Source organism: Staurois parvus, unplaced genomic scaffold (genome assembly GCF_062004578.1).
Source record: "Staurois parvus isolate SC_StPar_1 unplaced genomic scaffold, SC_StPar_1.0 ptg000147l, whole genome shotgun sequence".
NCBI classification, from domain to species: domain Eukaryota; kingdom Metazoa; phylum Chordata; class Amphibia; order Anura; family Ranidae; genus Staurois; species Staurois parvus.
Genome location: NW_028317943.1, coordinates 26564739 through 26582383, shown reverse-complemented (window position 1 = coordinate 26582383; position 17645 = coordinate 26564739). Strand labels below are relative to the sequence as shown.

General features: G+C 44.9%; 1 protein-coding gene across 2 annotated transcripts in view; it reads right to left on the bottom strand.

Moving 5' to 3' along the window:
• Positions 1–17645, bottom strand: part of HELB (DNA helicase B) — a 64771-nt gene that overhangs the window by 6423 nt on the left and 40703 nt on the right. For both annotated transcript variants that reach the window (XM_089674179.1, XM_089674180.1), the window contains exons 9-13: positions 12057–12116; positions 10628–10717; positions 10406–10510; positions 10186–10291; positions 9421–9555 (exon numbers count right to left, since the gene is read on the bottom strand). In XM_089674179.1, coding sequence (XP_089530305.1) covers positions 9421–9555; positions 10186–10291; positions 10406–10510; positions 10628–10717; positions 12057–12116 — 496 coding nt within the window. The remainder of the gene's footprint in view (positions 1–9420; positions 9556–10185; positions 10292–10405; positions 10511–10627; positions 10718–12056; positions 12117–17645) is intronic.

The following is a 17645-nucleotide window of genomic DNA, read 5'->3' as shown; positions in this document are numbered from 1 at the left end:
TGTGCAACATGGACATGTGACTCAAAAAGCACACCAAAAACACAACCATGGTGCATTTTTGATGTGTTTTCCAGTGATTTTAATGAGAGGTGCTTTTTTTGGTGCACATATTTAAACAGGGCACCAAAGATGCAGCATTCAGGATTTTTCAAAACACAGTGCGCAGGTGTGAAGAGTTTGTTGATTTGAAGGGAAATATTTTTATTTTTTTTTTCTGTGCTTTTATAGTAGGGTAAAAGCGCAGCAAAAATGCATTAATATGAAAGGGCTCTTTACTTTTTATCACGTAATATTTCACAAGAATGCACATATTTTTATATACAGAACACCAAACTACTCAGGTGTGGTGTCCTTCACTTTATTTTGAACACAAAGCCATAGGTAATGTACAGCCAAACTGGACTAAGTGCAAACGTCAAGAATCCAGAATACCCAAAAAATTACCGCTGATTTAGGTCTATTGCTGTTATTACTAGAAATCCAGATTTTTGTGGGGGTTGATTTTCTAAAACTGGTGCATTCAGAAGCTGATTGGTTACTATGTACGCTGGCACCAGATTCTAACTTCAGTTTGTTCAATTACATTTTGCCAATAAAACCTGGAAGCCGATTGGCTACCAGGCACAGCTGCACCAGATTCTGTGCACCAGTTTTAGTAAATATCCCCCTTTGTCTCCAACCAAGCATGTGCTGCTTCCTAGATAGGATGCAGAACCCGACTTCTGTCTGGACAGTGCTGATTGGCCCTGTGCTGAGCACATGCACTCTTCCAAGAAACCTCTCTAGCAATACACACTAAACTGAGCATGGGCAGAGTGTTTCCACACCATAGGTCTGCCCAGGAGATAAGAGGGGGACACTGGAAGGGGAGGATCAGAGAAGTCAGCATCAAACTGCATTTTTACACAATGCAGATGATTAACCCCTTAGGTTCAATAGTGAGTATAACAAGCATACTTTACTGCCTATACAGACTGATTTTAAAGTTTAAATCTCAAACCAACAGCTGGGAACCGGGCCAAACATCCTTTTTGTAATGTATGTATAGAAATACAAGTTATGTTCACAAAACAGCACTTTAATATGGAGCAAACAAAGGTGAATACATTCCTGTGAAATATCTTTAGGCTCACACAATATACTGAATAACATATTTATAAAAGGTAATTACTGTATGTAACAGGGCAACCTAATTATTAGCGTCATATACAGTATGTTTAACCGCTTCCCGACTGCCCTATAGCAGAAATACTGCTACAGGGCGGCACGGGCGTGCAAGATCACATACACACACACACGTGAGTCGCACTGCCGCGGTTTTAGCAGGCGGGGGGGCTGAGCCCACGGGTGCCGTGACTTGATCCCTAAGGGATCAATCATCTGATTTAGGCCAGTGACAGTCGGCCTAAGTCGGATAATCGAAGGGATCTACCTGTACCTGTGTTTACACTTACACAGGTACAGGAAGTGATGAAATCTTCTCTCTCTGGGCATATTCCGTCCCAGAGAGAGAAGAATCAAGACACAGTGACTACAAGCAGCACACTTGCACACAGAACACTTTAGGACACATTTAACCCCTTGATCGAGCCCCCCGGTTAACCCCTTCACTGCCCTGTCAGTACAGTGTACAGATGTTTTGCTGATCACTGTATTAGTGTTGCCGGCGACTTCAGATAGCGTTAGCGTCCTTCCCAGATAGCGTCAGATTGCCCGTCATACACCAGTAATCACATTTAACCCCTTGATTGCCAGGAGCACGCTCATACACAATAAACCTCCACTGCTAGCATAGTGTCTGAACGGATCAATATCTTTGATCAGATCAGCACTATCACAGCATTCACATAGTATAGTGTCCCCAAAAACACAGCGTTAGCAGGATCAGCCGGGGCACCTGCCAGCACCTGCGTTTAGCACCTACGCTTACCCGCCCCAGCAAGTGCAGTGTCAGTAGGTCATTGTCACTTGATACACTGCACACAAAACCACAGTGTTCGCAGAATCAGGACTGATCTCTGTTAGCACTTTTTTTGTAGCAGTTCAAGCAGTCCCTGACAGCCATGTGCTCTTCTTCCTGTGAGTCGCACTAGGTACCTATACATTTAGTGGTCAAAATGTCAATGGAAAGATACTCTAGTGCCGAGGCCTACAGGATTCTGAGCATGTCAGGTGAGAGCAAAGGGGAAGACTCACTGACACAATCAGACTCAGAATACGAACCTGTAGACAGCAGTGGCACCCTGACAGATAGCTCAGACGATGGAGAAGAGGTCCCTGCTAAGATCAGGCATACCCAACCCCATTCCCAGGTTGCTGAGATGTTACAATCACATGATGACTCTCATATGCAGCAGAGTGCCATTACTTGTGCCGCTCTAAACTTTGGTGTACTGGCGAGCACCAGCGGCCTAGTACATCCTGGTCTTTCACATACCAGCACTGCAGTATCACTTGGTGGCGTGGCAAGTCCCATAAGTGCAGTACAAGCTGGTGTGGGGGCGAGCACAAGTATTGTCCCACAGCCACCAAGAATTCACACACAGGCCCGTAGAGCCCCTCGTATCCTTCCAGACATGCTTGCAAATCCCGATTGGCAGCTAACAAATTCTGCAGCACCCGTACTTCCCTCATTCACTGCCCAACCTGGAATTCAGGTGGAAACAGCAAATTTAACTACTCCCCTTGATTTTTTGGAGCTGTTTTTCATGGAAGATCTGTATGCATTGATTGTGGATCAAAGCAATTTATATGCACAACAGTTTATCACTGCCAACCCAAATTTAAACCTTGCCAGACCATTCACATAGAAACTCATTACGGTTTCTGAATTTAAAGTTTTTTTGAGCCTAACCCTCAACATGGGCATTACTAAAAAAAAAAGAATTGCGGTTGTATTGGTCCACAGACCCAATTCATCATATGCCTGTGTTCTCTGCTGCCATGGCCAGGCATAGATATGAGAATATTTATGCATTTCAATGACAATACACTCTATCGTCCTCAGGGTGACCCTGAATTTGACCGGCTCCACAAAATTAGGCCCCTCGTAAATCACCTTAACCAAAAATGTGCAGATGTCTATACTCCCCAGCAAAACATCTGTGTTGATGAGTCCCTCACTAATTTTTCTGCCTGCCTTGCATTCAAACAATTTCTCCCCAGCAAGCGTGCCAGATATGGGGTCAAGATGTAGAAGACCTGTGAGAGAGCAACAGGCTATACATATATGTTTTGGATTTATGAAGGAAAAGATAGTCATGTGGAGCCCCCCCCCCGAATGCCCAGGGGAGCAGTGGCAAGATAGTTTGGTGCTTGGTATCATCCTTTTTCCATATGGAGTACCGCTTATACGTGGACAATTTTTAGTGCGTGACACTAGACACTTGTACCATCTTGGAATTGGCACATGTGGCACCGTGCGACCTAATAGCTGGGGCTTCCCCCAACGGCCTGTAAATAACCATCTTAGAAAAGGGGAAAAAGCCTACTTGGGAAATGAGGAATTACTCGCAGTGTAGTGGAAGGACAAACGGGATGTTTTCGTCCTGTCTTCCATTCACGCAGACACGACCATCCAAATTGCCACGGCAGCTGGTATTGTTGAGAAGCCACTCTGTCCACGGATATAACCTTAACATGGGAGGGGTGGACTTCAGATGATGAAGCCATACTTCGTTTCCCAGACAGCCAGACGCTGGTACAAAAAAGCGTCTGTTTATTTCAATTGGCTCTATATAACGCTTTTGTGCTTTACAAAGCAACTGGAAGAAGTGGATCCTTCCTAAAATTCCAGGAAGAGATCATCACGGCTCTTTTGTATCCAGAAGATGCTGCGGCCAAAACCCCCAACACAGATGCAGTTAGTCAGCTGCATGAGAGGCATTTTCCCAATGCCATTCCTGGTACCCCAACCCAAAGGATATCCCAAAAAAGATGATGTTTCTGTAGCAGACATGGAAATAGCCGTGACACCCGCTTTTTTTTGTCCCTCCTGTCCTGGCCAACCTAGTATCTGCCGCAATGACTTTTTCTGTCGCTACCACACACTAGTGGAGTATTAGTATAGGGTACAGCACGGCACAGTTCAGGGCACATATTTACAGAGGGTCTAGAAAGATGTTAGGTTTTTGAGAGATCCTACAATCTGGTTTAAGTTCAAGTTAAAAAAGAAAAAAAAAAGACAAAATAAAAAGTACAAGTATAAAAAAAAAATAAAAAATTTTAAAAACCAAAATTAGTTGCAGTTTTTTTTGTTGTCACTGTTCTACTGTTACAATTTTACTATTTTATGGTTACTGTTTTACTGTTAACCATTGCTGTTTTCTTTGCAGGAATGCCATTCAGCTGCAGTACCGACCTGTTTAATCTGAGAGCAACAGGAACTTGCTCTTAGAATATACATAAATCAGTGTGTGCAGCACTGTTAGATGAGATTTTTAATCTGCAGTTAAAAAAAGAGCATATATGCCAAAGCATGGGGGCCTGGGGTGGCCAGTGGGCTTTGATATATATTTAAAAAAAAAATCTTTGGCAGAGAATTATTCATCCACATCGACCGATGTGAATAGAGGAATCTGTTAGGTTCTTTTTTTTCTCTTTTCAGCCCACGGTGGGCATGCCACACACTTTTTTCTGGCAGAGATTTCGTCTCTTTTTTTCCCATTCAGCCCACAGGCTGCATTAAAAAAAAAAAAAAAAAAAAAAAAAAACAACATTGCATATACACCCAACAAGGACCAGCGACGTACTGGTACAACACTGGACTTTGAATGGTTAAACCAAGATGATGAATGCACCTCTATAGTCTAAGAAATCAAAAGCTATGAGCATTTCATCACTTCAGTTTCGCAGGATACAAACAGTGCCATTTGTAAATTGGGAAAGCATCTGATCACACAGATCTTTGTGAAATTACCGTATTTTTCGCTCCATAAGACGCACCTGACCATAAGACGCACCTAGGTTTTAGAGGTGAAAAACAAGAAAAAAAAATATTCTGAACCAATGGACTGCAGACATAGTACAGGGGATGACCAGAGACTGCGGACACAGTACAGGAGATGACAAGAGACTGCGGACAAAGTACAGGGGATGACCAAGAGACTGCGGACATAGTACAGGAGATGACCAGAGACTGCGGACACAGTACAGGAGATGACCAGAGACTGCGGACACAGTGCAGGAGATGACCAGGGACTGCGGACACAGTGCAGGAGATGACCAGAGACTGCGGACACAGTGCAGGAGATGACCAGAGACTGCGGACACAGTGCAGGGGATGACCAGAGACTGCGGACAGTGCAGGGAATGACCAGAGACTGCGGACAGTGCAGGGAATGACCAGAGACTGCGGACAGTGCAGGGAATGACCAGAGACTGCGGACAGTACAGGGAATGACCAGAGACTGCAGACAGTACAGGGAATGACCAGAGACTGCAGACAGTACAGGGGATGACCAGAGACTGCAGACAGTACAGGGGATGACCAGAGACTGCGGACAGTGCAGGGATGACCAGAGACTGTGGACAGTGCAGGGAATGACCAGAGACTGCAGACAGTGAAGGGGATGACCAGAGACTGCTGACCTTTGGGGAGGGAGGGGGAGCGGGTACCTGAATTTGACAGGTACCCGCTCCCACTTCCGCGGAGTTGCCTTCCCTCTTCTTCCCGGGCCGGCTTCTGTGACAGCCGGGTGCCCACTGCGCAGGTGCAAGAAGCGCTTCGCTTTGTGAATGGCCCGGCGCCTTCTGTGACCTTTCATGTGTCCCAGAAGACACCGGATCATTCACAAAGCGCAGCACATGCGCAGTGGGCACCCGGCTGTCACAGAAGCCAGCGCGGGAAGACTGTGCAGCGCTGGAGCGAGGAACAGGTAAGGCCCTGCAGGGGAGAACAGCTGAGCGGCCGGCCCGGTATTCTGACATGGTGGCGGCAGAAATACCGGACCGGCCGCTTTACATTCGCTCCATAAGACGCACTGACATTTTCCCCCCTTTTTGGGGGGGAAAAAAGTGCGTCTTATGGTGCGAAAAATACGGTATATAATGTAAGGGCAGAGGAGATATCTAGAGTCTGATAGACCCCAGATTTCTCAAAAAAGAATATATGACAATGCCCATTGAAGTTATCGGGAATATTTGCATTCCCCTTGATAGCATTAAAAAGGATAATAAAAAAATAAAATTAAAGGGATAGGGTAAAAATAATTTTATAAAATCAAAATGAAAAAAAAAACTCTCCCCCCGCATGCTCGAGCGTTGACCCCGTGCCAGTATGTAAACAGCGGTTGCACCATGCATGTGAGGTATCGCCACAAATGTCAGATCAAGGGCAGTAATTCTAGCACTAGACCTCCGCTGTAAATCTAAAATGGTAGCTTGTAAATGCTTTTAAAGCGTTGCCTATGGATATTAAAAATGCAGCAGTTTGTTGCCATTGCACGGGGCATGCGCAGTTTTAAAGCATGTCATGTTTGGTATCTATTTACTCGACATATCTTTTACATTTTACCAAATATTTGACCAATATATTGTGTATTTGTGCATTAAAAGTAAAAAAAGTGTATTTTTTTTTAAAAATTTGCATTTGAAAAATCGCTGCACGAGTACTATGTGACAAAAAATTGCAGCACTCACCATTTTATTCACTAGGGTGTCTGCTTTAAAAATATATATATAATGTTTGGGGGCTCAAAGTAATTTCCTAGCAAAAAATACAGATTTTTTTTCATGTGAACAAAAAGTGTCAGAAAAGGCTTGATCTTCAGGTGGTTAGAAGAGTGAGTGATGTGTAGCATAAACTGCTAATGCTGGGCATAAAATGACCCCACCCCTCAAAATGACCCCTTTTTGGAAAGTAGACACCCCAAAGTATTTGGTAAGAGGCATGTTGAGTCAATAGAAGAATTTATTTTTTTTACCACAAGTTTTTGAAAAATGACAAATGTTTGGTTTTTTTTTTAATACAAAATGTCAATTAAATGATTTATTACTCACACATGCCATGGGTATATGTGGAATTACTCCCCAAAATACATTCTGCTACTTCTCCTGAGTATGGGGGTACCACATGTGAGAGACTTTTTGGCTAAGTACAGGACCCCACAATCCAGTAAGCACCTTCAGGCTTTTAAAGAGCTTTATTTCCTCATTACACTTCCTGACTACCTACAGTATCACAGATTCGGAGGCCCTGAAATGCCAGGATAGCACCTAACCCACCCCCCAAATGATCCCTTTTTGGAAAGTAGACACCCCAAGGAATTTGATAAGAAACACGGGGAGTATTTTGCAGATCTTGTTTGTGGAAAACAAGATCTGCAGAAAGTTTTTGGAAAATGAAGAAAAAACAAAAACATATTTTTTTCTTTTCTTGTCCAGTGTGTTACAGAGTACAGTGCATTGTGGTGTCCAGTGCATATTGGTGTCCAGTGCGTTACAGAGTACAGTGCATTGTGGTGTCCAGTGCATTACAGTGTACAAGGCACTGCAGTGTCCAGTGCGTTACAATGTACACCGCATGGTGGTGTCCAGTGTGTTACAGTGTACAGTGCATGGCGGTGTCAAGTGCGTTACAGTGTATTGTGGTGTCCAGTGCATTACAGAGTACAGTGCATTGTGGTGCCCAGTGCGTTACAGAGTACAGTGCATTGTGGTGCCCAGTGCGTTACAGAGTACAGTGCATTGCGGTGCCCAGTGCGTCACAGAGTACAGTGCTTTGCGGTGTCCAGTGCGTCACAGAGTACAGTGCTTTGCGGTGTCCAGTGCGTCACAGAGTACAGTGCATTGCGGTGTCCAGTGCGTCACAGAGTACAGTGCATTGCGGTGTCCAGTGCGTCACAGAGTACAGTGCATTGTGGTGTCCAGTGCGTTACAGAGTACAGTGCATTGTGGTGTCCAGTGCGTTACAGAGTACAGTGCATTGTGGTGTCCAGTGTGTTACAGAGTACAGTGCTTTGTGGTGTCCAGTGCGTCACAGAGTACAGTGCATTGTGGTGTCCTGTGCGTCACAGAATACAGTGCATTGTGGTGTCCAGTGCGTTACAGAATACAGTGCATTGTGGTGTCCAGTGCGTTACAGAATACAGTGCATTATGGTGTCCAGTGCGTTACAGAGTACAGTGCTTTGTGGTGTCCAGTGCGTCACAGAGTACAGTGCATTGTGGTGTCCTGTGCGTCACAGAATACAGTGCATAGTGGTGTCCAGTGCGTTACAGAATACAGTGCATCGTGGTGTCCAGTGCGTTACAGAATACAGTGCATCGTGGTGTCCAGTGCGTTACAGAGTACAGTGCTTTGTGGTGTCCAGTGCATTACAGAATACAGTGCATTGTGGTGTCCAGTGCGTTACAGAGTACAGTGCATTGTGGTGTCCAGTGCGTTACAGAGTACAGTGCTTTGTGGTGTCCAGTGCATTACAGAGTACAGTGCATTGTGGTGTCCAGTGCATTTTAAATATTGTATTGTTTTTTTCTTGTTATTTTGCACTACAAATAACATATTTGCTGTGTGAATAGGAATTGTTTCATATTTTTTCAAACTATAGTCCGGCCTCCCAACAGAGTGAAGGTCTGTGAACTGGCCCCCTGTTTAAAAAGTTTGAGGACCCCTGATCTATACCATAGTTTGTAGATGCTATAACTTTCACACAAACCAATTAATATGCAGTTATTGGGAATTTTTTTACCAAAGACATATAGCAAAATAAATTTTGACCTAAATTTATGACGAAATTTGAGTTTTTTGGATATTTTTTGACTGAAAATTTAAAAAAAATTATATTTTCTCATTTCTGTTTTTTTATTGTGCAAAAAAAAAAAAACCCCAGAGTTGATCAAATACCACCAAAAGAAAGCTCCATTTGTGTGAAAAAAAGGCCATAAATTTTGTTTATGTACCGTATTACATGACTGTGTAATTGTCCATTAAACTAGCGCAGCGCTGTATAGCAAAAAATGACGTAAATTGCAGTATCTATACCATAGTTTGTAGACGCTATAACTTTCACACAAAGCAATCAATATACACTTACTAGGATTATTTTTTACCAAAGACATTTAGCAGAATACATTTTGGCCTAAATTTGTGACTAAATTTGAGTTTACTATATATTTTTTTTTATAGCTAAAAGTAAAAAATACCGTTTTTTTTTTTTTTAATTTTCAGTCTTTTTTTGTTTGTAGCACGAAAAATAAAAAATGCACAGGTGATCAAATACAACCAAAAGAAATCTCTATTTGTGTGAAAAAAAGGACATAAAGTTTGTTTGGGTACAGCATTGCATGACTGCGCAATTACCAGTTGAAATAGTGCAACGCTGAATAGCAAAAAAAAAAAAAAAAGGCCTGTTAGGAAGGGGGGTAAATCCTCAGGAGGGCAAGTGGTTAAACTGGTCTGTGATTTGTGTACATGACATACCTGGAATGTGTGAATGGTCCTGGCCCACGCAAAATTTAAACCACTGCGAATTCTAAGGGCTTTATAATTCAATGTGTACTCTCTCTCCTCTCCGTCAGATAGGGTTAATTCACGGATTTTATCTTTTTCTACATCCTGTAGCAAACAAAAATATTATATTTTAAACATCTTTAAAGTGATATTATTGTTTTTTTCTTTTCTTAAAAATAACAAACATGTCATGCTTAGTGGTTTTGCACAGAGCAGCCCAGATCCTCCTCTTCTTGAGTCCCCCGCCAGTGCTCCTGGCCCCTCCCTCCTGTTGGGTGCCCCCATAGCAAGCAGCTTGCAATGGAGGCACCCGAGCAGGTGCGCTCCCAATCAGCGGCTCTGTATCTCCATTCACACACAGAGCTGCGACTCAGCCCCGTCCTTCCCTCTCCTGATTGGCTCACTTACTGTGACTGACAGCAGCGGGAGCCAGTGGATCCTGCTGCTGTCTCAGCCCATCAGGAGTGAGAGTCCCCAGAGAACCGAGGCTCTTGTGGACATCGCTAGATCAAGAGGGGGCTCAGGTAAGTGTTAGGAGGGCTGCTGCACACAGAAGGTTTTGCATGAAGGTAAAAAACCTTGAGACTTTGGAGCCACTTTAACTTCAGCTTCATACTGCACCCAGGTGATCAAACCATGGCAATACACGACTCTACCACAGAAACATGTATAACCAGTATAAAAATATGGCCATTTATTTACAAATGCCTTTATACAATGAAAGAGATTACTCACGTCCGTTATATAAAATATTTCCCCATTACAGATTCGCTCCTCATCTGCATATTTCCCCTGGCTTTGTGTCATAGGGTCAGTATTATTGTGGTCTGCACATTGTGACCTTAGGATGACCAGAACAAAAAAACTGTTAGCATGTAGTAATAATGAATACACTAGACAGTAGAATGCATTGGTCAGCAGCCAGGAGTCAAATTAAAACACTTAAACAACATACCTGGACATCATTGGAAGATCAGTAATATAGTCATTGTTAGGGCAGCAGACTAAGTCACCGCTTTGTTTCATGAGGTCAGTTCCATTCTGGTCTGCATATTGTCTCCTTAGAATGAGCAGAACAAAACACTTGTTAGCATGAAGCAATAATGATTCATACACCAGGCATTAAAATGCATTGGTCACCAGCCAGGAGCCAAGTTCAGGCAAAGCAACATCCTACCTGGATCTGGACTGAAGATCTTTGACATAGGCATTTTTAGTGCAGCAGACTTTGTCACCACATCTAAAATCATATCTGTTCTTGGAATTCCTGGAGGAACAACACCAGATCATTATTTTCTTACAAAAGAAGACATTTGCAAATTATCAGACATTTACTTAAATGCAAACTATTATACATTTTGGTCAGTTGTCAGCTGCTGCCTTTGAGGAGGGAGAGGCAAAAGTACTGCAATCATTTAAAGCCCAACCCCAGCTTGAGTGGGCAACCCCCTTGAAGAACTCCTAAAAAAATGCAACATTATTATTATTATACAGGATTTATATAGCGCCAACAGTTTGCGCAGCGCTTTACAATATAAGGGAGACAGTACAATTACAATACAGTTCAGTACAGAAGGAATATGAGGGCCCTGCTCATGGAGCTTACAATCTAAAGGAAGGGGGAGGTGATACAAAAGGTGATAGCTGCGGGGGATGATCTGGTGGAGGTGATTCAAGTAGAGTTCATAGGTGGAGGTGGGGTAGGCTTCCCTGAAGAAGTGCGTTTTCAAGGATCGCCTAAAGGCAGACAGGGTGGGGGCTGACCGGACATGCTGTGGTAGGGAGTTCCAGAGGATGGGAGAGGCTCTGGAGAAGTCTTGGAGGCGAGCGTGGGAGGAGGTGATGAGGGAGCTAGAGAGGAAGATATCTTGGGAGGAGCGGAGTGGGCAATTTGGGTGGTATCTGTGGATCAGGGTAGTGATGTAGCTAGGGGCAGTGTTGTGGGTGGCTTTCTAAGCTGTGGTTAGTATTTTGAATTTTATACGTTGGGTTATTGGAAGCCAGTGAAGGAATTGGCAGAGAGGGGCAGCAGTCACTGATCGCTTGGCAAGGTGTAGGAGTCTAGCAGCAGCATTCATAATAGACTGAAGGGGGGATAGCCTGTGTAATGGTAGACCAGTGAGGAGGGAGTTGCAGTATTCGAGGCAGATTATAACCAAGGTGTGAATAAGTTGTTTTAACAACAGGGATTTCTAACCAAAGCTGGGTACACGCTATTAGTTGTTTTGTCCTTCAACCAGCAGGCTGAACAAAAAAAAAGCACAGTTGAGGACGCAAGAATCCTCCCTGCTTTGCTCTCTTCTGACAGCAGGGACTTCAGCCCCATCAGAATACATTGACCAGCGGCTGAGCCATTAGCTGCAGACCACTGATCAAAAAAGTTATCCAGCAGAACCATTCGACAGAAGAAGTTGATCCAACATTTAGATTCTGTTGAACAGAGAGGACCACACACAGATCAGAATTCAGCTGGTCCCTGTAGAACCTGCCAAAGTTCGAACCATGTGTACCTGGCTTATTTGCCCAGGCAGGCCACCGGAGTGGCTATAAATACTGTATACGAGTCTAGAGGGAAATTACCAACACTAAGCTCCTTATGTACGTACTTCATCGTATGTCCTGAGTAGCGTGTGCAGCACAGCTCATTTATCAGCAAACAGTCCTTCCTAAATATACATAAGAAAGAAAAAAAACACATTATGTACATAGCTTAAATCAAACTGACGAGTACATACACAGCATATGGGTACATTAATAAAACAGGACACTTAAAATGAGAATGAAGCAAGGAAAATTTAGTAATGAAAACTAGGTCATTTCAACAAATCTGGCAAGCTTTACTTTCAAATTGCATTGTTAAATTACATTCTTTCAACTAGATCATGGTACATAAGATTTGTGTTCAACAGGTGACCACTGAACTGCCTATCTGGTAAAATAGGTGAACTGCTGAGACTGTACAATGGTGATGTCATCCACGCCATTCATAGCATGTGTGGACATGTTTAGGGTACACTCACAATTGAGAATGCACCCTCTCTGTGATCAGCTGCAAGAACCTCAGCAGGGGTTACTACGAGTAGGCAGCCCCATCCAAAGCAATGGGAGACTTCCAGCTTTTGCAGCCAATCGCTCCCACTCACATGTATTAGCTCAAGCAGTGATCACACGCAAGTTGTCTGACCTGGACACAGGCTTCAGGGTTGTACCCTCAGCTCCAAACTAGACTCCCAGGATTTGGATGAAGTCTGCTCTGATGCCAAACGGGATGACGCATTAGAAGTCAGGAACCACTTTCCACAGTGCATGGCCTCTGACTTTCCGCAGTTGACTTTTTAAATAAAACCTTTTAGTTTCCACAACACAACTCACTAGATCTCAGGGCAATTCAGAGAGATCATGGTTGGTGTGACTTAGCAGATAGGTGCTGTACATTTTACTGGAAACATCACAGCATCCTGCCTTATTACTCCTCTCAAGAGCTTTGTGTCATGATGAAAGTGGTAGGCTGGCTCTTGGAAAGAGTTACTGTATGCAAATATCAAAATACCTTACAGGTTTGATGCCAGTCTGGAGGATTGGGCATTTCTAGGTAGACTGAATGTGCATGTAGACCACCCTGGGTAACACCCACATGGAATGCTGAGACTCAATGATTGCAAGGACTGAAACCAAAGGGGCAAGCCAGTGACAGGCTGTGGAGGGAAGAGCTACATGTTGCTAGATATCCGACAGGAAAAAATGGATCTATTTGACTTGCTGCAGCTTGTGATTCACAATGAGAAGCTCACATTATGCAGTGAAATCAGACTAAGCATTTTCACTACAAAAGAGCCTGTACAACTGCGCAGGACAAAAGGCAAGGCTGAAGTTCAACTTTATTGCATGAAAAAAAATTCCCTGCTCACCAGAAGTTATTTAAAGGAGCAGTACAGCCAAAGCTCTTTTTTTGCTGTACTTCTCCTATGGATCACAGGAGTGCAGTTCATTCTGCACTCCTGTGACCCATTTTCAGCTGACAGCGGGCTGAAGTCCACTGTCGGCTGACAACATTTACCCAGTCCAGGCTGGGGAAAGATCCCGACTTTAAAGTCGGGATCCACCCCAAACTCTGGAGCGGCACCTGGCTCAGCCTCTCAGCAGGCCGCTGAGAGCCATGAACCAGCAGCTCCCTCCCCTTCCATAGCCCAGGGGCTCTCTGCTCAGAGCGGCTGTGAGAACTTAGCGATCAGCAGTCATGTGAGCCAGCGAGGGACAGATACAGCATCGGACTGAGTCATCCAATAAGGAGTTCTCTTATGCTGGCCATAGATGATCTGAAATATGGTTGGTTCAGCAGAGAAAGGCTGAATTTCAATCAGTGTGTGGCCATCCCTTTTGAACAAACACGTTGGAATATTTTTGTTGGTCAAAGTCCCATTGGCAGAATACAATGTTCTGATGGGGGTGTGGAGGGGATTCCTCCATCCATCTTAGTTTTTGTTTCCATTGAGCCCACAGGCTGGTGAAAAAAAGAAAAAAAAAACTGCCTACCAACGGTCAGCTTTACTCGTTTACATGTATTAATTTCGCCCCAAAATAACTGAGCTCCAAAACCTGTTGGCTAAAATAAAAATGCAAACTGCAAAATATGAACATGTAATATTTACCAGTTGTGGGCCCTTTGGAGTACTATACATGCCAAAGAGAAAAAAATCCTTTGGGCATGTGCAGCACACCCTGCTCCTTCCCTGCAGGCCCTTGGCTGTGTTTACTGGCAATTCCCAGCTGTCATTTTTACAGCAATATTTTTTTCCATTAAGACAAAAATATTTGCCCCTCCTGGGACAATTTTATAACTTACATAAAGTGTAAAAAAGTGCAGCACAACCAATTGTCCAATCAAAGCTTCCAATTTATACCTTTAAGGAACGTTCACATGGCTGAGAGACATCAGTTTTTCTGCACGCGTTTTACAAGAGCACAACAAAAGCACTTGTTCTCTATGTTCCATGTTTACATGACAACACTAGTATCAAGTGCAGATTTATTCTGTGCAGGAATCTGCAACGTGTATAAAACTCATTGAAGCGCGCATGAAAACTGATGTCTCTGCAAGTGAAATCTGTGTGTCAGTTTGCATCAGTTTTCTGCACGTATGGTGTGAACAAGGCCTTATAAATTATGGCGAGAACCTCCACCCCCTCTCAATTTAGTATTACTATTACCAACTTTTTTACAACTCAAATAAAGTATACAACACAAATTCGCGTGTCAGGCCTCTTTCGCACCATACATGCAGAAAGAAAGATGGAAACTGACAAACAGATTTTACTTGCAGAGACATCAGTTTACATGCACACTTCAATGAGTTTTATACAAGTTGCAGATTCCTGAGCAGAAAAAAATCTGCATATGATACTAATGTTGTGGTATGAACAGGGCATATAGAGAACAATTGATTTTGTTGTGCCCTTGCAGAACTCATGCAGAAAAACTGACATCTCTGCACCATGGTGTGAACGAGCCCTAAAACATATCGAAGAACGCATGAAACCTGATGTAAACTGATATCTCTGCAAGTGAAATCTGCACGTCAGTTTCCATCAGGTTTTCTGCACATATGGTATGAACGAGGCCTTAGGACTTGTTCACACCATCTGCAGAGACCTGTGGTTTTCTTTCCCTCCTCATGTTGGATGCCGGCTGGGATGCTGCCTTTTGGGTAGGTAAAAGGGCACTGTCGGCAGGGGACACATATGCTGGCATGTGAGGAGGGGGACACGGACGGAGGCACGTGAGGAGGGCGACACGGACGGGGGCACGTGAAGAGGGGGACACGGACGGGGGCACGTGAAGAGGGGGACACGGACGGGGGCACGTGAGGAGGGGGACACGGACGGGGGCACGTGAGGAGGGGGACACGGACGGGGGCACGTGAGGACGGGGACACGGACGGGGGCACGTGAGGACGGGGACACGGACGGGGGCACGTGAGGAGGGGGACACGGACGGGGGCACGTGAGGAGGGGGACACGGACGGGGCACGCGAGGAGGGGGACACGGACGGGGGCACGCGAGGAGGGGGACACGGACGGGGGCACGCGAGGAGGGGGACACGGACGGGGGAACGCGAGGAGGGGGACACGGACGGGGGAACGCGAGGAGGGGGACACGGACGGGGGAACGCGAGGAGGGGGACACGGACGGGGGAACGTGAGGAGGGGGACACGGACGGGGGAACGTGAGGAGGGGGACACGGACGGGGACATGTGAGGAGAGGGACACGGATGGGGGCATGTGAGGAGAGGGACACGGACAGAGGCATGTGAGGAGGGGGACACAGATGGGGGCATGTGATGAGGGAGACACAGATGGGGGCATGTGATGAGGGAGACACGGATGGGGGCATGTGAGGAGAGGGACACGGATGGAGGCATGTGAGGAGAGGGACACGGACGGAGGCATGTGAAGAGGACACAGTTGGAGGCATGTAAGGAGGGGGACACAGTTGGAGGCATGAGCGGATAGGGACACAGATGCTGGTTTGTAAAGAGGGGGACCCACATGTACATGCTTATTGATGTCACAAGGGATGTTTACATTCTTTGTGACAGAAATAAAATGTTAATGGTGCAGAGATGTCAGTTTTTGTGCATGCATTCTGCAAGGGCACAACACAATCACTTGTTCTCTATGTGCCATGTTCACACTACAACAGTAGTATTGTGTGCAGACTTTTTTCTGCACAGAAATCTGCAACGTGTACAAAACTAATTGAAGCGCGCATGTAAAAGTGATGTCTCTGCAAGTGAAATCTGAGCATCAGTTTCCATCAGTTTTTCTGCACGTATGGTGTGAACGAGGCCTTATTCATAAAGGTATAAAATGGAAGGTTGCGCTGCACTTTTTTATACTTTATGTCAGCTTTTTTGGTGTTTTGCTGCACCAGTGTGTGAATTAATTTATTATAATTTCGATTTTTTTTTTTGTTCTATTTGATGGTGTGGTAGCATGGCAGATCCTTTTGTTAACATTCATTTTATTACTTGTTAATCCTGCCAGTGGATCTATTAATTTTTTAATTCCTTTAACAAAGTAACAACAGTGATCAATCTGCAGTGAAGTCACCCAGCTGTGTTGTCACCCTGTAGACAGCGTAGCCTTAGGTCAGCACAGAGTTTTAGATGGATTATAAGTAAGAGAAATACAAATTAAAGTGGTAGTAAACTTTCATTTTATATCTTTACCTACAGGAAATCTTATAATAAAGCTTACCCATAGGTAAAATGAATATCCCCTAAACAAGCACTGTTTAATCATACCCATGCCATTCCTTCAGAGCAGTGTGCTGTGGCCAAGACTCTCACACACATGCGCGGGAGTGACATCATTGGCAGCTTGGCCATTCAAGCAGCCGCAGCCTGAGAACCCGGAAGGAAGACTGGGTGAAGATGTAAGCCCTGTCAGTGGTGACAGCGTGCCCTTGGTGGCTGCATTTTAAGGCAAGTCTTTCATAATGTGCTAGTATGCAATGCACAGTAGCACATCATGATATTACCGTATTTTTCGCTCCATAAGACGCACCTAGGTTTTAGAGGCAGAAAACAGGAAAAAAAAAAATTCTGAACTAATGGACTGCAGACATTTTACAGGAGATGACCAGAGACTGCAGACAGCACAGGGATGACCAGAGACTGCGGACAGCACAGGGATGACCAGAGACTGCGGACAGCACAGGGATGACCAGAGACTGCGGACAGCACAGGGATGACCAGAGACTGCGGACAGCACAGGGATGACCAGAGACTGCGGACAGCACAGGGATGACCAGAGACTGCGGAAAGCACAGGGATGACCAGAGACTGCGGACAGCACAGGGATGACCAGAGACTGCGGACAGCACAGGGATGACCAGAGACTGCGGACAGCACAGGGATGACCAGAGACTGCGGACAGCACAGGGATGACCAGAGACTGCGGACAGCACAGGGATGACCAGAGACTGCGGACAGCACAGGGATGACCAGAGACTGCGGACAGCACAGGGATGACCAGAGACTGCAGACACAGTACAGGAGATGACCAGAGACTGCGGACAGCACAGGGATGACCAGAGACTGCGGACAGCACAGGGATGACCAGAGACTGCGGACAGTACAGATGACTGCTGACCTTTGGGGAGGTGGGGAGCGGGTACCTAAATTTGACAGGTA